This window comes from Prorops nasuta, unplaced genomic scaffold (genome assembly GCF_024137725.1).
Source record: "Prorops nasuta isolate Cenicafe-Biocafe unplaced genomic scaffold, Cenicafe_Pnas_1.2 PNAS00001, whole genome shotgun sequence".
Classification (NCBI taxonomy): domain Eukaryota; kingdom Metazoa; phylum Arthropoda; class Insecta; order Hymenoptera; family Bethylidae; genus Prorops; species Prorops nasuta.
Window position 1 is genome coordinate 10,636,084 of NW_027116798.1, and position 15,037 is coordinate 10,651,120.

At 34.2% G+C, this 15,037-nt stretch overlaps 3 protein-coding genes across 3 annotated transcripts; all 3 read left to right on the forward strand.

The window, feature by feature from the left end:
* The first annotated feature begins 303 nt into the window (after window positions 1–303).
* Window positions 304–1,779, forward strand: LOC136786133 (putative nuclease HARBI1). The gene is made up of 5 exons (XM_066747668.1): window positions 304–364; window positions 473–674; window positions 764–1,175; window positions 1,255–1,547; window positions 1,659–1,779. Exons 1-5 carry the CDS (start codon window positions 304–306, stop codon window positions 1,777–1,779), a joined length of 1,089 nt encoding a protein of 362 aa, XP_066603765.1.
* Window positions 1,780–5,763: 3,984 nt separating this feature from the next.
* On the forward strand, window positions 5,764–7,377 carry LOC136786142 (putative nuclease HARBI1). Its single transcript, XM_066747678.1, has 4 exons — window positions 5,764–5,919; window positions 5,997–6,130; window positions 6,219–6,396; window positions 6,727–7,377. The coding sequence occupies exons 1-4, from the start codon at window positions 5,764–5,766 to the stop codon at window positions 7,375–7,377; spliced, it is 1,119 nt and encodes a 372-aa protein (XP_066603775.1).
* Window positions 7,378–12,716: 5,339 nt separating this feature from the next.
* On the forward strand, window positions 12,717–14,831 carry LOC136786154 (protein FAM200A-like). Its single transcript, XM_066747690.1, has 2 exons — window positions 12,717–12,750; window positions 12,868–14,831. Exons 1-2 carry the CDS (start codon window positions 12,717–12,719, stop codon window positions 14,829–14,831), a joined length of 1,998 nt encoding a protein of 665 aa, XP_066603787.1.
* The last annotated feature ends 206 nt before the right edge of the window (window positions 14,832–15,037 follow it).

Here is a 15,037-nt window from a genome sequence, read left to right on the forward strand (position 1 = left end):
CTACAGCGAAACTAACCAAGGCTAAAACCAATTTGAAATTATAAACATAGATTATTTGATGTAAGATAGGACTCATCTATGAAAATTTTGATTCTCGGTTCTCTTTGGGAATTAATTATTTCTGTTCCAATTAGGAATTATACCCGCGGTTCCTTGTGTAAATCTGTGTTCTTTTGAGTCAATTTGAGATTTTCTATTGGAAAGCACCCACTATTTACGATTGTGTGCAACTATGTTTACGTTTACGTCTACTGACGTCACTGGTCGTGTTCGAAAATTACTGATCAGTTACTGGCGAAAAATATGCAGTTGGCAGTAAAAACAATCACCAGCAGTACGAGGTTGGTGAGACTGAGAATTGCTGGTTTCCTGTTTTTAAAAATTTCAGTAAAATAATAATGGATACGGCTGGCTCTAATACGTTGATTATTTAAAACAAATAAGTTACATATTATTTTATTATTGTTTTTAGCGGTAGAAAATATTTCCAATAATTGGGCATACAGTATAATGGACTTCGTACTATTTGCTTCATCGAGTTCGTCTAGTAGTGAAGACGAAGAAGATATGTTTATTCTCGATGCGGATGATCGAGAGGAAATACCAAAGATAAGAAATTATTATCAAGAGGTAATTTTAGCTTACAATGATTTCTTATTTCAAAAGCATTACAGGTTAGTATACTTTTGTATATATAATCTTTTCATTTAATTTAGAAAGATTTACTTCATTTAACACTTATTTTAATCACTGCTTTGTTTAGAATGAATCGTCAGTCATTTGATTTATTATTATATTTCGTCGGACCAGAATTAAATAAGCGCACAATCCTTGGAAGAGAGAGAATCGATCCAGTTTTACAACTTTTGATGGCAATTTATATATTGGCTACACCAGATAGCTATAGATCCATCAGTGAGAAATTTGGAGTAACACAATCAACAGCTTGGAATTGTTTAAAGAGAGTGGTCAAAGCTATATATAATATACGCAATTATTTTATTAAATTGCCAACAGTGGAAGAAGCAAAGCATTCATGGGAATTAATTTTTCAGAAATATGGTTTTCCTAAAGTTCTAGGTTTTATTGATGGAACGCATATTTATATAGCTAAACCAAAAGAGCAGGCAGTAGATTATATTAATAGAAAACAGAGATGTTCTATTCAATTACAGGTAATGAATTAGAATTGTAATTATTGATATTAAATTTATATTAAATAAAATCAGTAAAAAGTAAATGATGTTATACCAGGTAATTTGCAAAAATGATCTTTCTTTCATGCATGTTTTTGCTGGAATGCCTGGGAGTGTACACGATATGAGAGTGTTTAAATACTCAGGCGTACAACAGCTTTGCACTTCAACTTATTTCCCAGAAGATAGCCATTTATTGGGAGATGCAGCCTATATCAATCAAAGACATGTCATGACACCTTTTATTAATAATGGCCATTTAAGCAGGGAGCAAGAAATTTACAACACTCGCTTATCTTCTGCAAGATTAAAAGTTGAAAGGTCCATTGGGCTTTTAAAACGTAGATGGCGGTATTTAGTAGAAAAGTTGCCTATGACTAAAACAGATCTAATACCTTACTATATTATAACCTGCTGCGTTCTACATAATTTTTGTTTATTAAATAATAATATGTATGCAAGGCAACCTATTACACCTGGTCAGTTACATGAAATGAGTCCATTGGCAGTACCGCTTGAATCAAAAAGACAAGGGGATGAAAAGAGAAACGAAATTATGCAGATAATTAATAATAATTTATAAAGGTTATTTAAAAAAAAATCAGTCTCAAAGTTTATATTTATTAATTTGTTAATTAAATATAATTTAACCACACACGTTTTGAAATATACGACTGTTTAAACAATTATCGCCTCTTATATTATCATTCCAAACTTAAAGAAACAATAAATAATACTTCTAGAACCTTATTTTAACATTCAACGATTAAAACTAAAATAATTGTATGTAGTGAATATTGTTATAGTAATTCATAATTACTGAAATGGTACATTATTTTCTCTATGCTAATATCACAAATGATAGAAGATGCATAAAAAAAACATATTTTATGTTAGATTTGTACTGTTTTAAAAATGAAACAATTGGTCTGGTTAGCTATTGCTATACTGCTAAATTAGTTTAATAAGTTGAAGATAAACATACTTTTCCTTATTCTAATCTATTGCAGTACTTCAACGGTATAGTAATAGAAAACAGATCCATTATTTCAATGTTTTAAAGTACAAAAGTAGTCCAGTTTGCATCTTAAACTTAAAAATTAACGAGTAAAACTGAAACAACGAAAATGGAAGTATATATAATATTGTTCTTGTAACCAATACCTATTCTAAATTTTACTGTTGTCCCTGTGCATTATTTCTGTTATCTTTGTTAACAGTTTCAGTTTTTCAGTTCTATACCTAGTACTTTCTTCCCTCTTCAACCTTTTTTCTTCCAATAATTGCTTGAAAATCTCTGTTCTCTCTTCAGCATTAGACTTTTTACGTTCTGCCAAATTGTAATTACATTAAAGTAAAAACTATTAATAATAAACATGGTGAATAATGGTAAAAAACTTTGAAATACATTGTAACCGGGGTGTCACAAATAATCCGAAACACTCAAATATTGTCTGTGGAAACCACTTTATTCCACGAAATCTCAAGGAGGGGGCCTCCCGCGATGCTCACGCACACTTATTATACGCGTATACACTGTTTTTTCGGGTTCTCACTCGGGGAATGCGGGGAGGGAATTATTCGGGGGCGGACGAAAAAGAAAAAAAAAAGAAAGGGGGAAAAGGGGTGAGCAGGGGTATACGAGGAAAGAACTTGAGGGAACACGGCAGCGACCACTCCGACCACGATCTCCTAACTCCACAAATCCCACGTCGGGACCACTCAATAATCCGAAGAAGGGGCCCGTATTTAAAAGACGAAGCTCCTTTCAAAATACGGCGACGACCCTTCTGTTTCTCTTACACAATAAATGAGAGAGAGCTCGGCGCGGCGAACAGTCCTAACTCTAGAACAGAAGTGGCCCGGTCCTTGGTTCTTCGTTCGTCCTGGGCCCCGGGTCCTTTTCCTAATTCCTAGGATTTCATTATTCGTCAGGGCAACAGCGCATGCTCTCGATCTATCAGTCAATTATCACCTATCAAATTGACTGGGATCCGCATTCGCACTGTTCCCTGGGTTTCGTAGCGTCTCGGCTATCCGTGTCGTCTGCTTCGTAGCTTGGTGAGGTCCGGGCGGGGCTCTGCGGTGCGGGGTCGGCGAGTAGTGGTCGGGGAGTCGGGCGGTCGGGGAAGCGGTAGCCGTGGCGCGGGGATGGCGCGGGGATGGCGCGGGCACGGGAGATCGCAGCTCGGCGCGCTAGCGGCGCGGCGCGGTAGAGGAAAGGAATGGGGGGGGGGCGCTCAGCGGGGACTTGCGGTGAGGGGACGGTAGGAGCGTCGCGTAAACAGTCGTGCTCAGCGGGAAGGTTAGAGGGAGAGGGAATCATAGGCGTTTGGGCATGGGAGCGTAGAGGATAGGAGAACAACAGTTTTCAAGCTCATGTTGGAGCAGAGGAGACTTATAAGTACTAGTTTTAGCCTGAAATAAAATATTCTTAATTTCTATCATCCTATTTACACCTAATCCTACAAACATTCGCCCAATTCCCAATCATACCATTTCCTAAAAACATCTACTCTCCTTCCGTGGTCGACACTTACAATATTCCTACATCGGAAAACTACATCGTCGCTGCACGGAAGGTTCATCAGGCTACACACACACATACACATTCATACCGGGGGGGATCGCAGGAGGCGCTAAGGGGGACAGGAGAAACTAAAAGGCCTATGCATTTCTGTAACGTGTATACTACCACGTTACAACATATATACTTAATTGACAACGAGATGCAGTGTTTACGTCACTGAGAGGTGATGATATATCTAGAATATTTGATCCACCTACAGAAAGTGGTTTTACCCACTTGTGGTTTTTAAAAATATCATGTAATATCTAAAAAGATAAAATTTGTATTTATAGCGATTTATTGAGTGTAATTCGAGCACATTAAAGATATTTTCCAATAGAATCAATGACCATTGTCAAAATGTTTTTAAATATATACACTTTTTATTAATCCAACTAGATTACCTCTAAATATTCCCAATCTTTTCGACTATTTCCACTTTGAGCATTGTGTCGATGACATGCCGGTACCTTCTCTTTAAGCTTTCAAATTTTACAGAGCAGTTGTCAGAAGAAAAATTCCATTGTTTTTCCTTCATTAGCTTAGCAATTTTAATCCACAATACTTTTGGAGAATGCTTCTTTAAAATATAACAATTTGCTTTGTATAACTGAATTAATAACAAAGTTGCTGCATGGGTCCATTGCGCTCTTTGTTTTAAAGGTCCTAATTTACACACAAGTTAAATACATTATTTCATATACGATCACTTATACACATGTATTTACATAAACTGTCCAATGTTTAAGTTTTACCTGTACCGCCTGCAGCTTGTTCTGTATTGGTAGGATCATCAGGGTCTATTTCAGTTTCCTGATTACTGTTATTATTAGATAAATTATTGTTTTTGTCCATACTTAGTACTTTTACTTCTTCTAGGAGCTTAGTTGCAAACTCATGATCTGCAAACACAAGAATTCCATGTATTTTATTAATTTAACTATATGCAAATATACATTTTACATATAAAAATTTACCTTCTTTAGCACGTTTTAAATTAATTTTATCCACCTGTACATCATATTCTACAGCAGTTGTATGATCAATTAATGTTAATGTGTAATAACCATCATCAAAATTAGTTGTCATTTTATTTAAATTAATAAACAAATAAGTAAAAGATTTAATTAACTCTATTATTAAGATTGAATGTATTTCAACTATTTCAGTAAGTTAATTATACTTAAGTGATGAATACAACATAAGAAGATATATGAAGAATAAATAAGTTAACACTGGTTAAGCAGCCATCAGTACTTTGCTGAAATTTTTAAAAACAGGAAACCAACCAGCAATTCTCAGTCTTACCAACCTCGTACTGCTGGTGATTGTATTTACTGCCAACTGCATATTTTTCGCCAGTAACTGATCAGTAATTTTCGAACACGACCACTAGCATCTACGTTAAGCAACCAACTTCAGCCCGAGACATACATTCTGGCTGGAAAAGAAGAAGAAGAAGAAGAAGAAGAAGATTATGGAGAATAATCTGATTTTCGATATATATATAGCTAACATAGTATGAGATCTCTGGATTGCATGAACCGATTTTCATGTTTATGGTCTCAAATGAAAGCTTGTTCAAAACCAGTTTAGGAAAAGCTTTAGTAAAATCATGACAATGGATTATTCACGGAGATAAATCGGTTTGAAAATTGGGACGGCCAAACTTGCTGTATAATAGTGAATTCGATCGCCTGCACCAGTGTACACTAGTGTACAATTTTTCCTGTGCAGTCTGTTCAATAAATTTCCACTCTTTCAGTGCATTGCATTTATCGTGTTCGATCGTAATACACTTTTTGAGAACACATTCATTGCCGTATTCGATAAATGTTGCACTAATTTTGTGTATACTTGACTTTATGTTCAGCTACACGGAACAAAATGTACGAGTGCAAACTTTATTACACTGCCAATTTTGGCAGTGCAGTTTTGTTACACTGTTTTTCGGTATTTTTGTAGAAGCGGGTTTATGAAAGTGTAACAGAATTAAATATGTGTGCCGTTAAATTTATATTTTTAAATGAACTTTTAGAAAGTAGTAGTAGTGATGAGGAGGATGAAAATGTTTTTATAAAATATGGAATAAGAGACAAAAGGCCAAAAATAACAGAATACTTAAATGTTGTTAATAAATATTCAGATAACGAGGTAAATAAATTATTGTTTTAAAAAACTTATAGTTATATGAAAATTATATTTTAATGTATCTTGGTATAATATTTTAGTTTCAAAGAAATTTTCGTTTGCAACGGAATACATATAACAAATTAAAAAATTTATATGAAAAATCGCATTTTTGCCAAAATTTATGTAACGAGCGCGCTATACCAAATGATGGAAAATTGCTGTCATTTTTGTGGTATGTATATTATATTTTATGAAAATATATACGAATAACTATATATTTAAAATAATTTTTGAGATATTTATTCATATTTATATTAAAGGTTCGCAGGTAACAAATGTTCGATTAGGGATGTAGCAAGTCGATTTAATATGGCAGAATCCACATTTCATCTCGTCTGTAATAATATTATGGAATTTTTAAACAATTTAGCAAAGTCTATAATAAAATTTCCTGAAACGATTGAAGAAAAGACAGAGATTTCGAATGAATTTAAAACTGTAAGAAACAAATCCTTCTCTATTAATCATAATACACAAATATGTAAAGAACATTACTTTCTTGAGACGTTTTAAAGATGAATCAATGTCTCATAGATATTTAAAGAATCCTATTTTATGTACTAATCCTATTGACAGAAAACATTATTAAATGGTTTAGTGATTAAAAGAATATCTTTGTAACTTCATTAAGACAATCATGAGCATTATTGTGCCAGACAGAATAATATAATTTTAAAATAGTAAAGATGGATTAAAATGAATAAAAATAACGTTTTTTCTTAACATTTTTAACATTAAAGCTATTAATATTTACTGATAATTTTTCAGATTAATAATTTTCCTGGAATTCTAGGATGTATTGATGGTACTTATATTACAATACGAACACCTGCTCACAAAATCAAGTCAACTTATGTGAATCGACATGATATTCCTTCGTTGACTCTACAAGCTATATGTGATGCGAAGAAGATGTTTCTTGATGTTTTTACAGGACCACCAAGTAAAATTCATGATGCACGTATCTTTAAGTTATCATTCATAAGTAGTATATTACCAGATATATGTGGAAACGAATGGCATATATTAGGAGATGCTGCCTATCCTATTAAAAAGTATCTCATTACACCCTATAGAGATTATGGTAATCTAACGGAGGAGCAGCGAAATTTCAATTATAAATTTTCTGCTTGTAGAGTAAAAATTGAAAATGCATTCGGCTTATTAAAAGGGCGATTTAGACAACTACTTAGATTAGATTTTCATACAGTATATCGTTCTTGTAAATTTATTATAGCTTGTTGTGCTTTACATAATTTGTGTATATTTAATGAAGATAATCTGGATGATTTGCTTGAAGAAATAGAAGAACCTTTTCAAAATTTTGAAAATATTTGTGAGGAAAATCATGGGAATAATGATAAAGCTTTAGGTGAGGAAAAAAGAAATTTTCTCTGTCACATGTTAAATGAAATTTAATTACCAGGAGTCATATAATACAATAGTATATGTTATACATTGTATTTGGTTAAATAATTTATAATACGATAATAAAATTTTTAGAAAAAGAAATACACTTCAAAATATTTATGTAACAAAATGGACTTTAAGATATAATAACATTAAACTTGGAAATCATATTTAATACATTTGCTGCAACTTAATTATACCCAACTATCACAATATGAACGTGTTAAGATCATTTCAAAAAACAAAAACTTAATATTAATATCACAAATAATATCTTAGATTATTAGTGTGATTCATCATTGCAAATATTAAAAATATCATTGAACATATTTATTTTTTCATTTTTCAAAGAAATGTGCCAGTTGAATAGACTATATATTATCATACTTGCACATAAATATTGTTAAATAACATAAAAAAGTAATATAGAACATATATTTTAAACCATGTAAAGCAGAAAAAGTTTAGGAACAATTAGAACTATTTTCTTTATCAAGGAAACTTTTTAACAACTGAAGTTTCTCTTCATGTCGTTGTTGCCTTTTAGCTTCTTTCTCCTTATGAATCTCTACTAGAGTTTCAACAAGTAAATTACATTTACTGTTTTTACTTTTTACTTTAATAGATTCTTCTGACTTATTTTTTTGCGTTAGACTATTATTTTTAATATTAACTACAAACTTATTTGAACTATGTAGTACTTCTGGTTCGACACTGTCATCTATGGCAGTAATCTGTTTAATTTCATCTTCAAAACTTATTTTCATTCGTTTTGACCCAGAAGTAGAATTGTTTTTATCACCAACACGTTTCCTTCGAATAATTGTTTTATAACGATTTTCACATTGAAGATACGTTTTCTTTATACCTACAACTGTTTCTAAATCTTTTGCAATTTGTGTCCACATTACTTTCTTACTTTTAAATTTCTTCATTGGCCCAACTTGTTCCAAATATTCAGCGTATTTATCCAGTAGGAATCTTGTACTTTTATCTGCCCATTCATCAATATTGCTCTTTGTGATTGTACTTAATTCTTCGTCATCATCTTCGTTTGTATTTGGAGATTCTTCTATTTCTTTCTCATATAAGGAGGAATTATTCGGCACTTCATAACCAGCCTCAACTAACTGTTGTTTAGGTAACATAATAATGTTTATACCTCCTTTAATAACAAACAGTTATTTTAGTACTCAAATTTAATATAATAATAAGTTTTATAAATAAATTACAATGTATATGCAGAAATTTTAAAATATATAACCTTTTTCATTTTCTACTTCACATAAAATGCTAGTTATATCTTCTATAATTTTTTTATTTTCATTAAATACAAAATTTTTGAACTTAATACTCATTTTCCCTTTTATTCTTTTTTAATAAACTTTGTATTCGCAGATGAATAATAAATTACAACGAAATCCTATCGGCATGCACTGCTGCAGTGTGAATTGTTCAAAAAATATTACAAAGAACACTAGTATAGTTTAGTGCACAATTAGTTGTTAAACTGATTAGGTACAACATTGTACAACATTCGTACGGTTTAAATGTAGCATCAGATCAAGTGTAGTGTAAACCGAACCTTATGCAACACTTGTTTTGTTTTCTCTAATATTAGTTGAGTGTCAGTCTGAGCCGACCGAATTCGCTATAAGTTAACGGTAGTGCTCGGCGGTATAGACATGTCATTTTCTACTTTTATATGTACTTGCCGTCGAGACACTACCGTGTCTCTTGATCCGATCGATATCCGAGCCTGTTAATCACTAGGTGGGGATGATCGAGAGGTACCGGGATCACTGTGCCGCTAAGGAGTGGAAGTTTGGCACGAGTTGGAGTCCGACGTGAATCTGGAGCTCTCCGAACCTGACCGGCGACCGTCTCCAGGAACCTAGTCGAATCTACCGGACCAGCGTTGTCTTGCGAAAAGCTACCGCATTCGAGAGGAGGAGTTTGAGGTGAAGAATATAGAGAAGAGTGAGCAGATCGGTGAGTGCCTCCCTCGGGTCGACCATGCCAGTAAATGCTTAACTTGTTTTATATCGAGTCATTTCTCGTAGCGGCCAGAAAGCCTTTAATTTTTGCTTTGCGTGTGATCATGGCCAGGAATTCGATACCGATACATTGAAAGAATTATTTAAGAAGATGGTCGAGGAGTGAGCTGGGGAGAAACGAATTATTTTCCTGAGTATTGTAGTTACTTATCGTTGGCGGTGTCGCGCGTCGAGGCCTGCCTATCGTAGGCTCGGCATAATTTTCGATATTTTGATAGATTTTTGGCCGGGACGAAATTGCCCGCGTTTCCGTAGCGTTTCGCGGATGGATGGCCCCAGATTGAGTGTCGCCGGGCATCCATTCCGTCTCCAGTTCACTTTCAGCTTGAAGAATATGTTCTTCGCTTTTGATGCGTGTGAGATGGTTAGAGTTCTGTTTGACTAGGTGTTCGCGTTTAATAATTGTCGGTATGGGTGATTGGCCGGGATCATAGGCAAGATTCTCCACCTTTTTCTCTAAAATGAATTGTATCCTCCTCATGTACCTCTGCCTTAGGCTGTCTTGTGTCAGCAAAATATATTCTGTATTGTACTAGCATTTCGCTTGTAGGGTTCGATAAAGAGTGGATACGTGTAATCCTCCGATCAATTATCATAAATTGTAATAGAATGTTACGGGCCAATTGATTTGCGAATTTCGACTTTTTGCTCTTATGATTTGATTCTGAGGTGTTATCGACCGTTGTAAATAGTTTATTTTGTGAATAAACCTCAGACTTTTCCTAGGTAATTCGTGACTTTTCCTTTATTCGAATTTTACCTCATAGTTAATGATTTTCTTAATATCTTTAGCGAAAGCCTCTCCTAACCAGACCCCTCTCCCTTATCCAGATCGGGACCGAGCTAGCCCAGCATTTTTGGGGAAAAACCTCGCTGTATCGAATAAATGAATTTCGTGAAGAATATCGTACTAGAGAACACTGGTCTATGTGGACCTGGCGCCCAACATATCGTTCCTAGAGTTTCAGTTAGAGTATTTGAAGAGAGACGTAAGAGTCATCGCGAATTCGTTTTTGGCCGTATCGTATCGTTCCCCAAAATACCGGTAATAGAGAATGCCGTATTTTGCTCTACGCGGCAAGTTTTATCCACTAGGGATTTTTGCCGCGTAACAGTATATAGGATAATATGTGGCAACATTATAGGGGTAATATAAATGAGAAACATCATTAATTCAATTTAATTATATTTATTTAAAAAAGAAATATTAATAATAATAAAATACTCGCTCGGCATATGGCCGAGCGAGTTCCCAGGGCTCTTCCTCCCTCACTTCCCGGACCCGGCTGAAAAACTGCCTCCGGGATTGTCCGGCAGAGTATGGGCGAACTGAAAAAGGAACAAAACCTTTACTTAGTAAAAATAATAAACTATTTAAATGAAAAGTGAGGAGATCAAAATCAATTGTAACACGTGTCGATCGTAACATTAAAATTTATGGCTCTGTCCGCTAATGAAAATTAAAATCGTTTAGTCATGGTCTTGAATATTACAACTATTACAAATTGTTGTAATTAAAAATGTTTCACTACAATTGATTCCGGCCTCCAAAATTGCTCTTCGTTGAGACTTATAAGTTGACATTTTTTAATAATTAATATCTTCATATCTTACCAACATAGCCGGGTCTTTCAGCCCGGGCTGGCCGGGTCACCCTCTGCCGCAGGGGTTGTCGCTGCGGCGGCGGAGGTGATTGTTGTTGCTGCTGGTGCTGCTGCGGCGGCGGGGGAGGCGGCGGAGGTGATTGTTGCTGTTGCTGCTGCTGCTCCTGCTGGCGGTGCTGCTGCCGCAGCTGCTCTTGCAGTTGGCCTAGGCGGTCCAGCAACAGCTACTGCTGGTTCTCCATATCTTTATGGTGCTGCTGCTGGATCCGCCTATCCTCTGCCCTCTGCTCCAACAGCTGCAGAATTAATTCCCTCTCCGTATCTGCAAAATAATTATATATTATTTAAAAATTATATTTTAAAATATCTTTAGTGTAAAATGTGCGTTTTTACTTACAAAGAATGGAGTCTTCTTCCGATATGGCCCTGCGAAAAATCAAAAAAGTAATTAATAAATAGTAATAATAATTTGTTTAAAGGGTTCTGAGATTAATTGTTAATAATTGTAATCATTAATATAAAAGCTAATTATATTTTTTCCGTTAATTTTGAAAAGTTCTATGTTTTGTGAACCGTACTAATATGAATTTATTTTAAAAGTGATTGAAAGTCAAAAGATTGGTTTTGTAGAAGTTACTGGATTTAATTTCATAAAAGAAATCTTTAAAAAATCAAAATTTATGCTAATTTAATATTACATGCAATAAACACAAAGGGGATAAATTCTAATATTTTACAGTGATATGATATCAATTTTAAATGTACTTACATGATTTTATTTTCCGCTGTTTTGACACCTGTCACTGTCACAAGTTATAATACGAGTGAGCAACGATTATATTGTCTCTTCGTATCTTCTACAAATAAATATACAGGGTGTGCTATTGTTTCTCTGACTTTAGAGTTAAGAAATCAGCTTTTCTCCTGTTTATTTTTGTTGTGAGTAATTAGCTGTCTACCGTGTATATAAAGTGTAAACAGTATTACTTCAAAATATAGGAATACAGCAGGCCAGCATTTAATAAAATTACTGGTGTAGATAATTCAGCACCCCACGTAATTTTGTTACCTAAAATGATGTTGATTACTAGTGAACATGAAAAAGTATAATATTTTAAAATATGTACGCAAAATCAGAAAATATAATAGCGGATGTCCACTCCGAATCAGTCTATCGATTGAAGATTTGTAGATAAGCGTCGATAATGAAATAATGAATAATGACATTCTTAATTCAGAGCAAATTTGAAGCATCCAAAAATTCTATAAGATTTGAAAAATGTTTCTTCATTATTTCTAAGTACACTCAATCCTCAAAAGTGTGCGTAATATATTTAATTACTGTAAAAATGCGAACGGTCGAGTACCTAGGGCGCGGGAATGTTGAACCTGTGGTCGCAGGTTCGAATCCTTGCGGAAAAGTTAATATTTTTTTTTAAGTAATTACTTGCTTATAATGTAACAGTCTTGAAATTAACTACTTTCCATAAAAGTCGTATCGCTGCCTTTATTTGCAAACAATAATAAATGTATAAAGGAACTCACAGCCGTTGTCTCTTGGGCAGTTGCCTTAAACGTTTTAAATTGGTAGCATCTTATCAATTATGAAAGTTTGCGTTGAGAAGTGAAAAGTTCTGTTTTGCATCTGTGAAAAATTTCATCAAGTCCGGTGCCGAAAAGGATGAAAATGTCTTCTAGTCCGGAAAACAAGAAGACAAGATGTAAAAAGAAGTTCCAATATCAGTGATATGACAGTAATCCGTCTTGGAGGAAATGGGTACAACCGGTCCCTGAAAATGAAAGTAAGTTTCATTGTTTAATTTGCAAAAAATCTTTAGATTGCGGTCATTCGGAAATCGGGAAACACGAAAACTCCAGTATTCATAAAAGAAACGCAGAAAATTTTGAATGCCGCAACCTCCCGGGCACCTCTACTACCTTTTCAGACGTTGAAAAGGAAGTAAATATTGATTTTAATGATCGCGTAAAGGCGGCTGAAATTAGATTAGCTACTTTTTTCGTAGAACATAATATTCCGTATGTATCGAGTTCCGCGATGATAGATATTTTTAAAACTATAGGCAAGGATCCGCACGTCCTTCAAGCCATAAAATTAGGACGTCACAAATTATCGAAAATTGTGAATAACGTCGTTTGTCGCGGAGAAACGAAGAGTCTCACAGAAACGCTACAAGATACAAAGTTTTCTGTATTCGTTGATGAGACATCGGATATAACGAATGAAAAATGGTTCTCCATAATGGTACGGTACGTAGAACCAATAACATTACAGATACAAGCGCGCCTCTTGCAACTAATTAATCTTGATGCAAGAGATTGTTCAGCGGAAAAATTATTTACCGCATTTAATAACGAATTGATTAAGAAACAAATTCCGTTAGTTCAAGTAATAGCGATGAGCTGCGACAATGCATCGGTTATGATCGGAAAATATACATCGTTTCGTACAAAAATGTTAGAAAAAAATCCGAGAATAATAACAATTCCGTGTATATGCCACGTATCAGCACTTGCTGCATCTGCAGTATGTAAAACGCTTCCTTCGTTTCCCGAGGATTTCGTGAAAAATATAGTAAATTTTATAAACGGTAGCCCTAAAAGAACGGCAATTTTCCGGGAATTTCAAAGATGCTTCACGGATAAGACAATCAATCTTTTGAAACACGCCGAAACTCGGTGGCTCACTTGCCACAAGTGTATTGATCGCGTAATAGAAAATTGGGACGTGTTAAATAATTTTCTGTTGGAACTGTCGTCTGAAAACAATAGACAAGCTACCGAATTGCACAAATGTATGCAAAACGCGGAGACTAAAGCGTATTTATATTTTCTGCGTTTCGTTTTAAATAAATTCAATGCTTTTAATGCAGAGTTTCAATCTCGCGATACAAAAATCTATTTATTACAGCCGAAATCGGTAGAACTTCTAATTTTCATATTAAGCCAATTCTTGAAACCTGCATTATTAAAATGTCTCATTGATGAAGACAATTTCCGTACAATAACTTTTTCGCGTGAACAAAATATTATGGAAATAGAAAAAATAAATATTGGTATCGATTGTAAGGATTATTTGCACGAGAAATTGGACAAAGGTACTTTAAGTATACTGCAAGCTGATCACATCAAACAAAATTGTTTGAAATTGTTAATGAAAGCTGCAGATGAAATCCGTAACCGTTTTCCAATCGATGCTCCATTTTTCAAATACCTAACAATTCTTGATTACAAATGCTCTCTTTTCGATTCGGATCGTGATTCATCAGCCGCCATATTATTAAAAATTAATAATTTATTCAATATTGGAAACGAAATTGAATTAAAACAAGAATGGTTTTCTCTACATAACAATGAATCGGTAAATCAAAAGGACGCGTGGTCTAAAATGTCTTTCGATGACATGTGGATTAAAATATCGCAAACTACATGCGAAGGAAAGGAAAAGTATTCTCAATTAAAATCTCTTTTAAATATAGTCCGATCCCTGCCACATTCAAATGCAGAAGCGGAACGTTGTTTTTCTATAATACCCGACGTGAAAACGAAAAAGAGAAATCGTATTAGCTCTGCAACTCTAAATTCAATCTGCGTAATTAAGAATTACTTAAAGTGTACAAACAGTGATAGCATTACAATGCCAATAAATAAGAATCACTTAAAATTAACGGAAAGAAGTAATTTATATGCAAAAAGTTATGTAGAGAATGAAAGAACTTTGACCATTCACGCGTACAAAAGTGACGACGATGATGACGAAGGTGATTTACTTAACACTGAATGAAGAAATGTCTGACGGATTCGACAAATTTAAGAACAAGAGCAAAATGTGTCTGACGGTTTCGACAAATTTAAGAAAAGGAGCAACATATGTCTGACGGGTTCGACAAATTTAAGAACAAGAGCAAAATATGTCTGACGGGTTCGACAAATATTACAAGATATACATAAAGCAATCACAAGCTTTGCAATTTCATTTATCGAGTGTCT

Coding starts and splice junctions, on each gene's coding strand:
- LOC136786142 (XM_066747678.1), top strand. CDS start 5,764: ATGTGTGCCGTTAAATTTATATTTTTAAATGAACTTTTAGAAAGTAGT. Junction 5,920..5,996: donor ATAAATATTCAGATAACGAG/GTAAATAAATTA, acceptor ATAATATTTTAG/TTTCAAAGAAATTTTCGTTT. Junction 6,131..6,218: donor AAATTGCTGTCATTTTTGTG/GTATGTATATTA, acceptor TTTATATTAAAG/GTTCGCAGGTAACAAATGTT.
- LOC136786133 (XM_066747668.1), top strand. CDS start 304: ATGCAGTTGGCAGTAAAAACAATCACCAGCAGTACGAGGTTGGTGAGA. Junction 675..763: donor TTATTTCAAAAGCATTACAG/GTTAGTATACTT, acceptor TGCTTTGTTTAG/AATGAATCGTCAGTCATTTG. Junction 1,176..1,254: donor GATGTTCTATTCAATTACAG/GTAATGAATTAG, acceptor ATGTTATACCAG/GTAATTTGCAAAAATGATCT.
- LOC136786154 (XM_066747690.1), top strand. CDS start 12,717: ATGTCTTCTAGTCCGGAAAACAAGAAGACAAGAT. Junction 12,751..12,867: donor GGAAAACAAGAAGACAAGAT/GTAAAAAGAAGT, acceptor AAAAATCTTTAG/ATTGCGGTCATTCGGAAATC.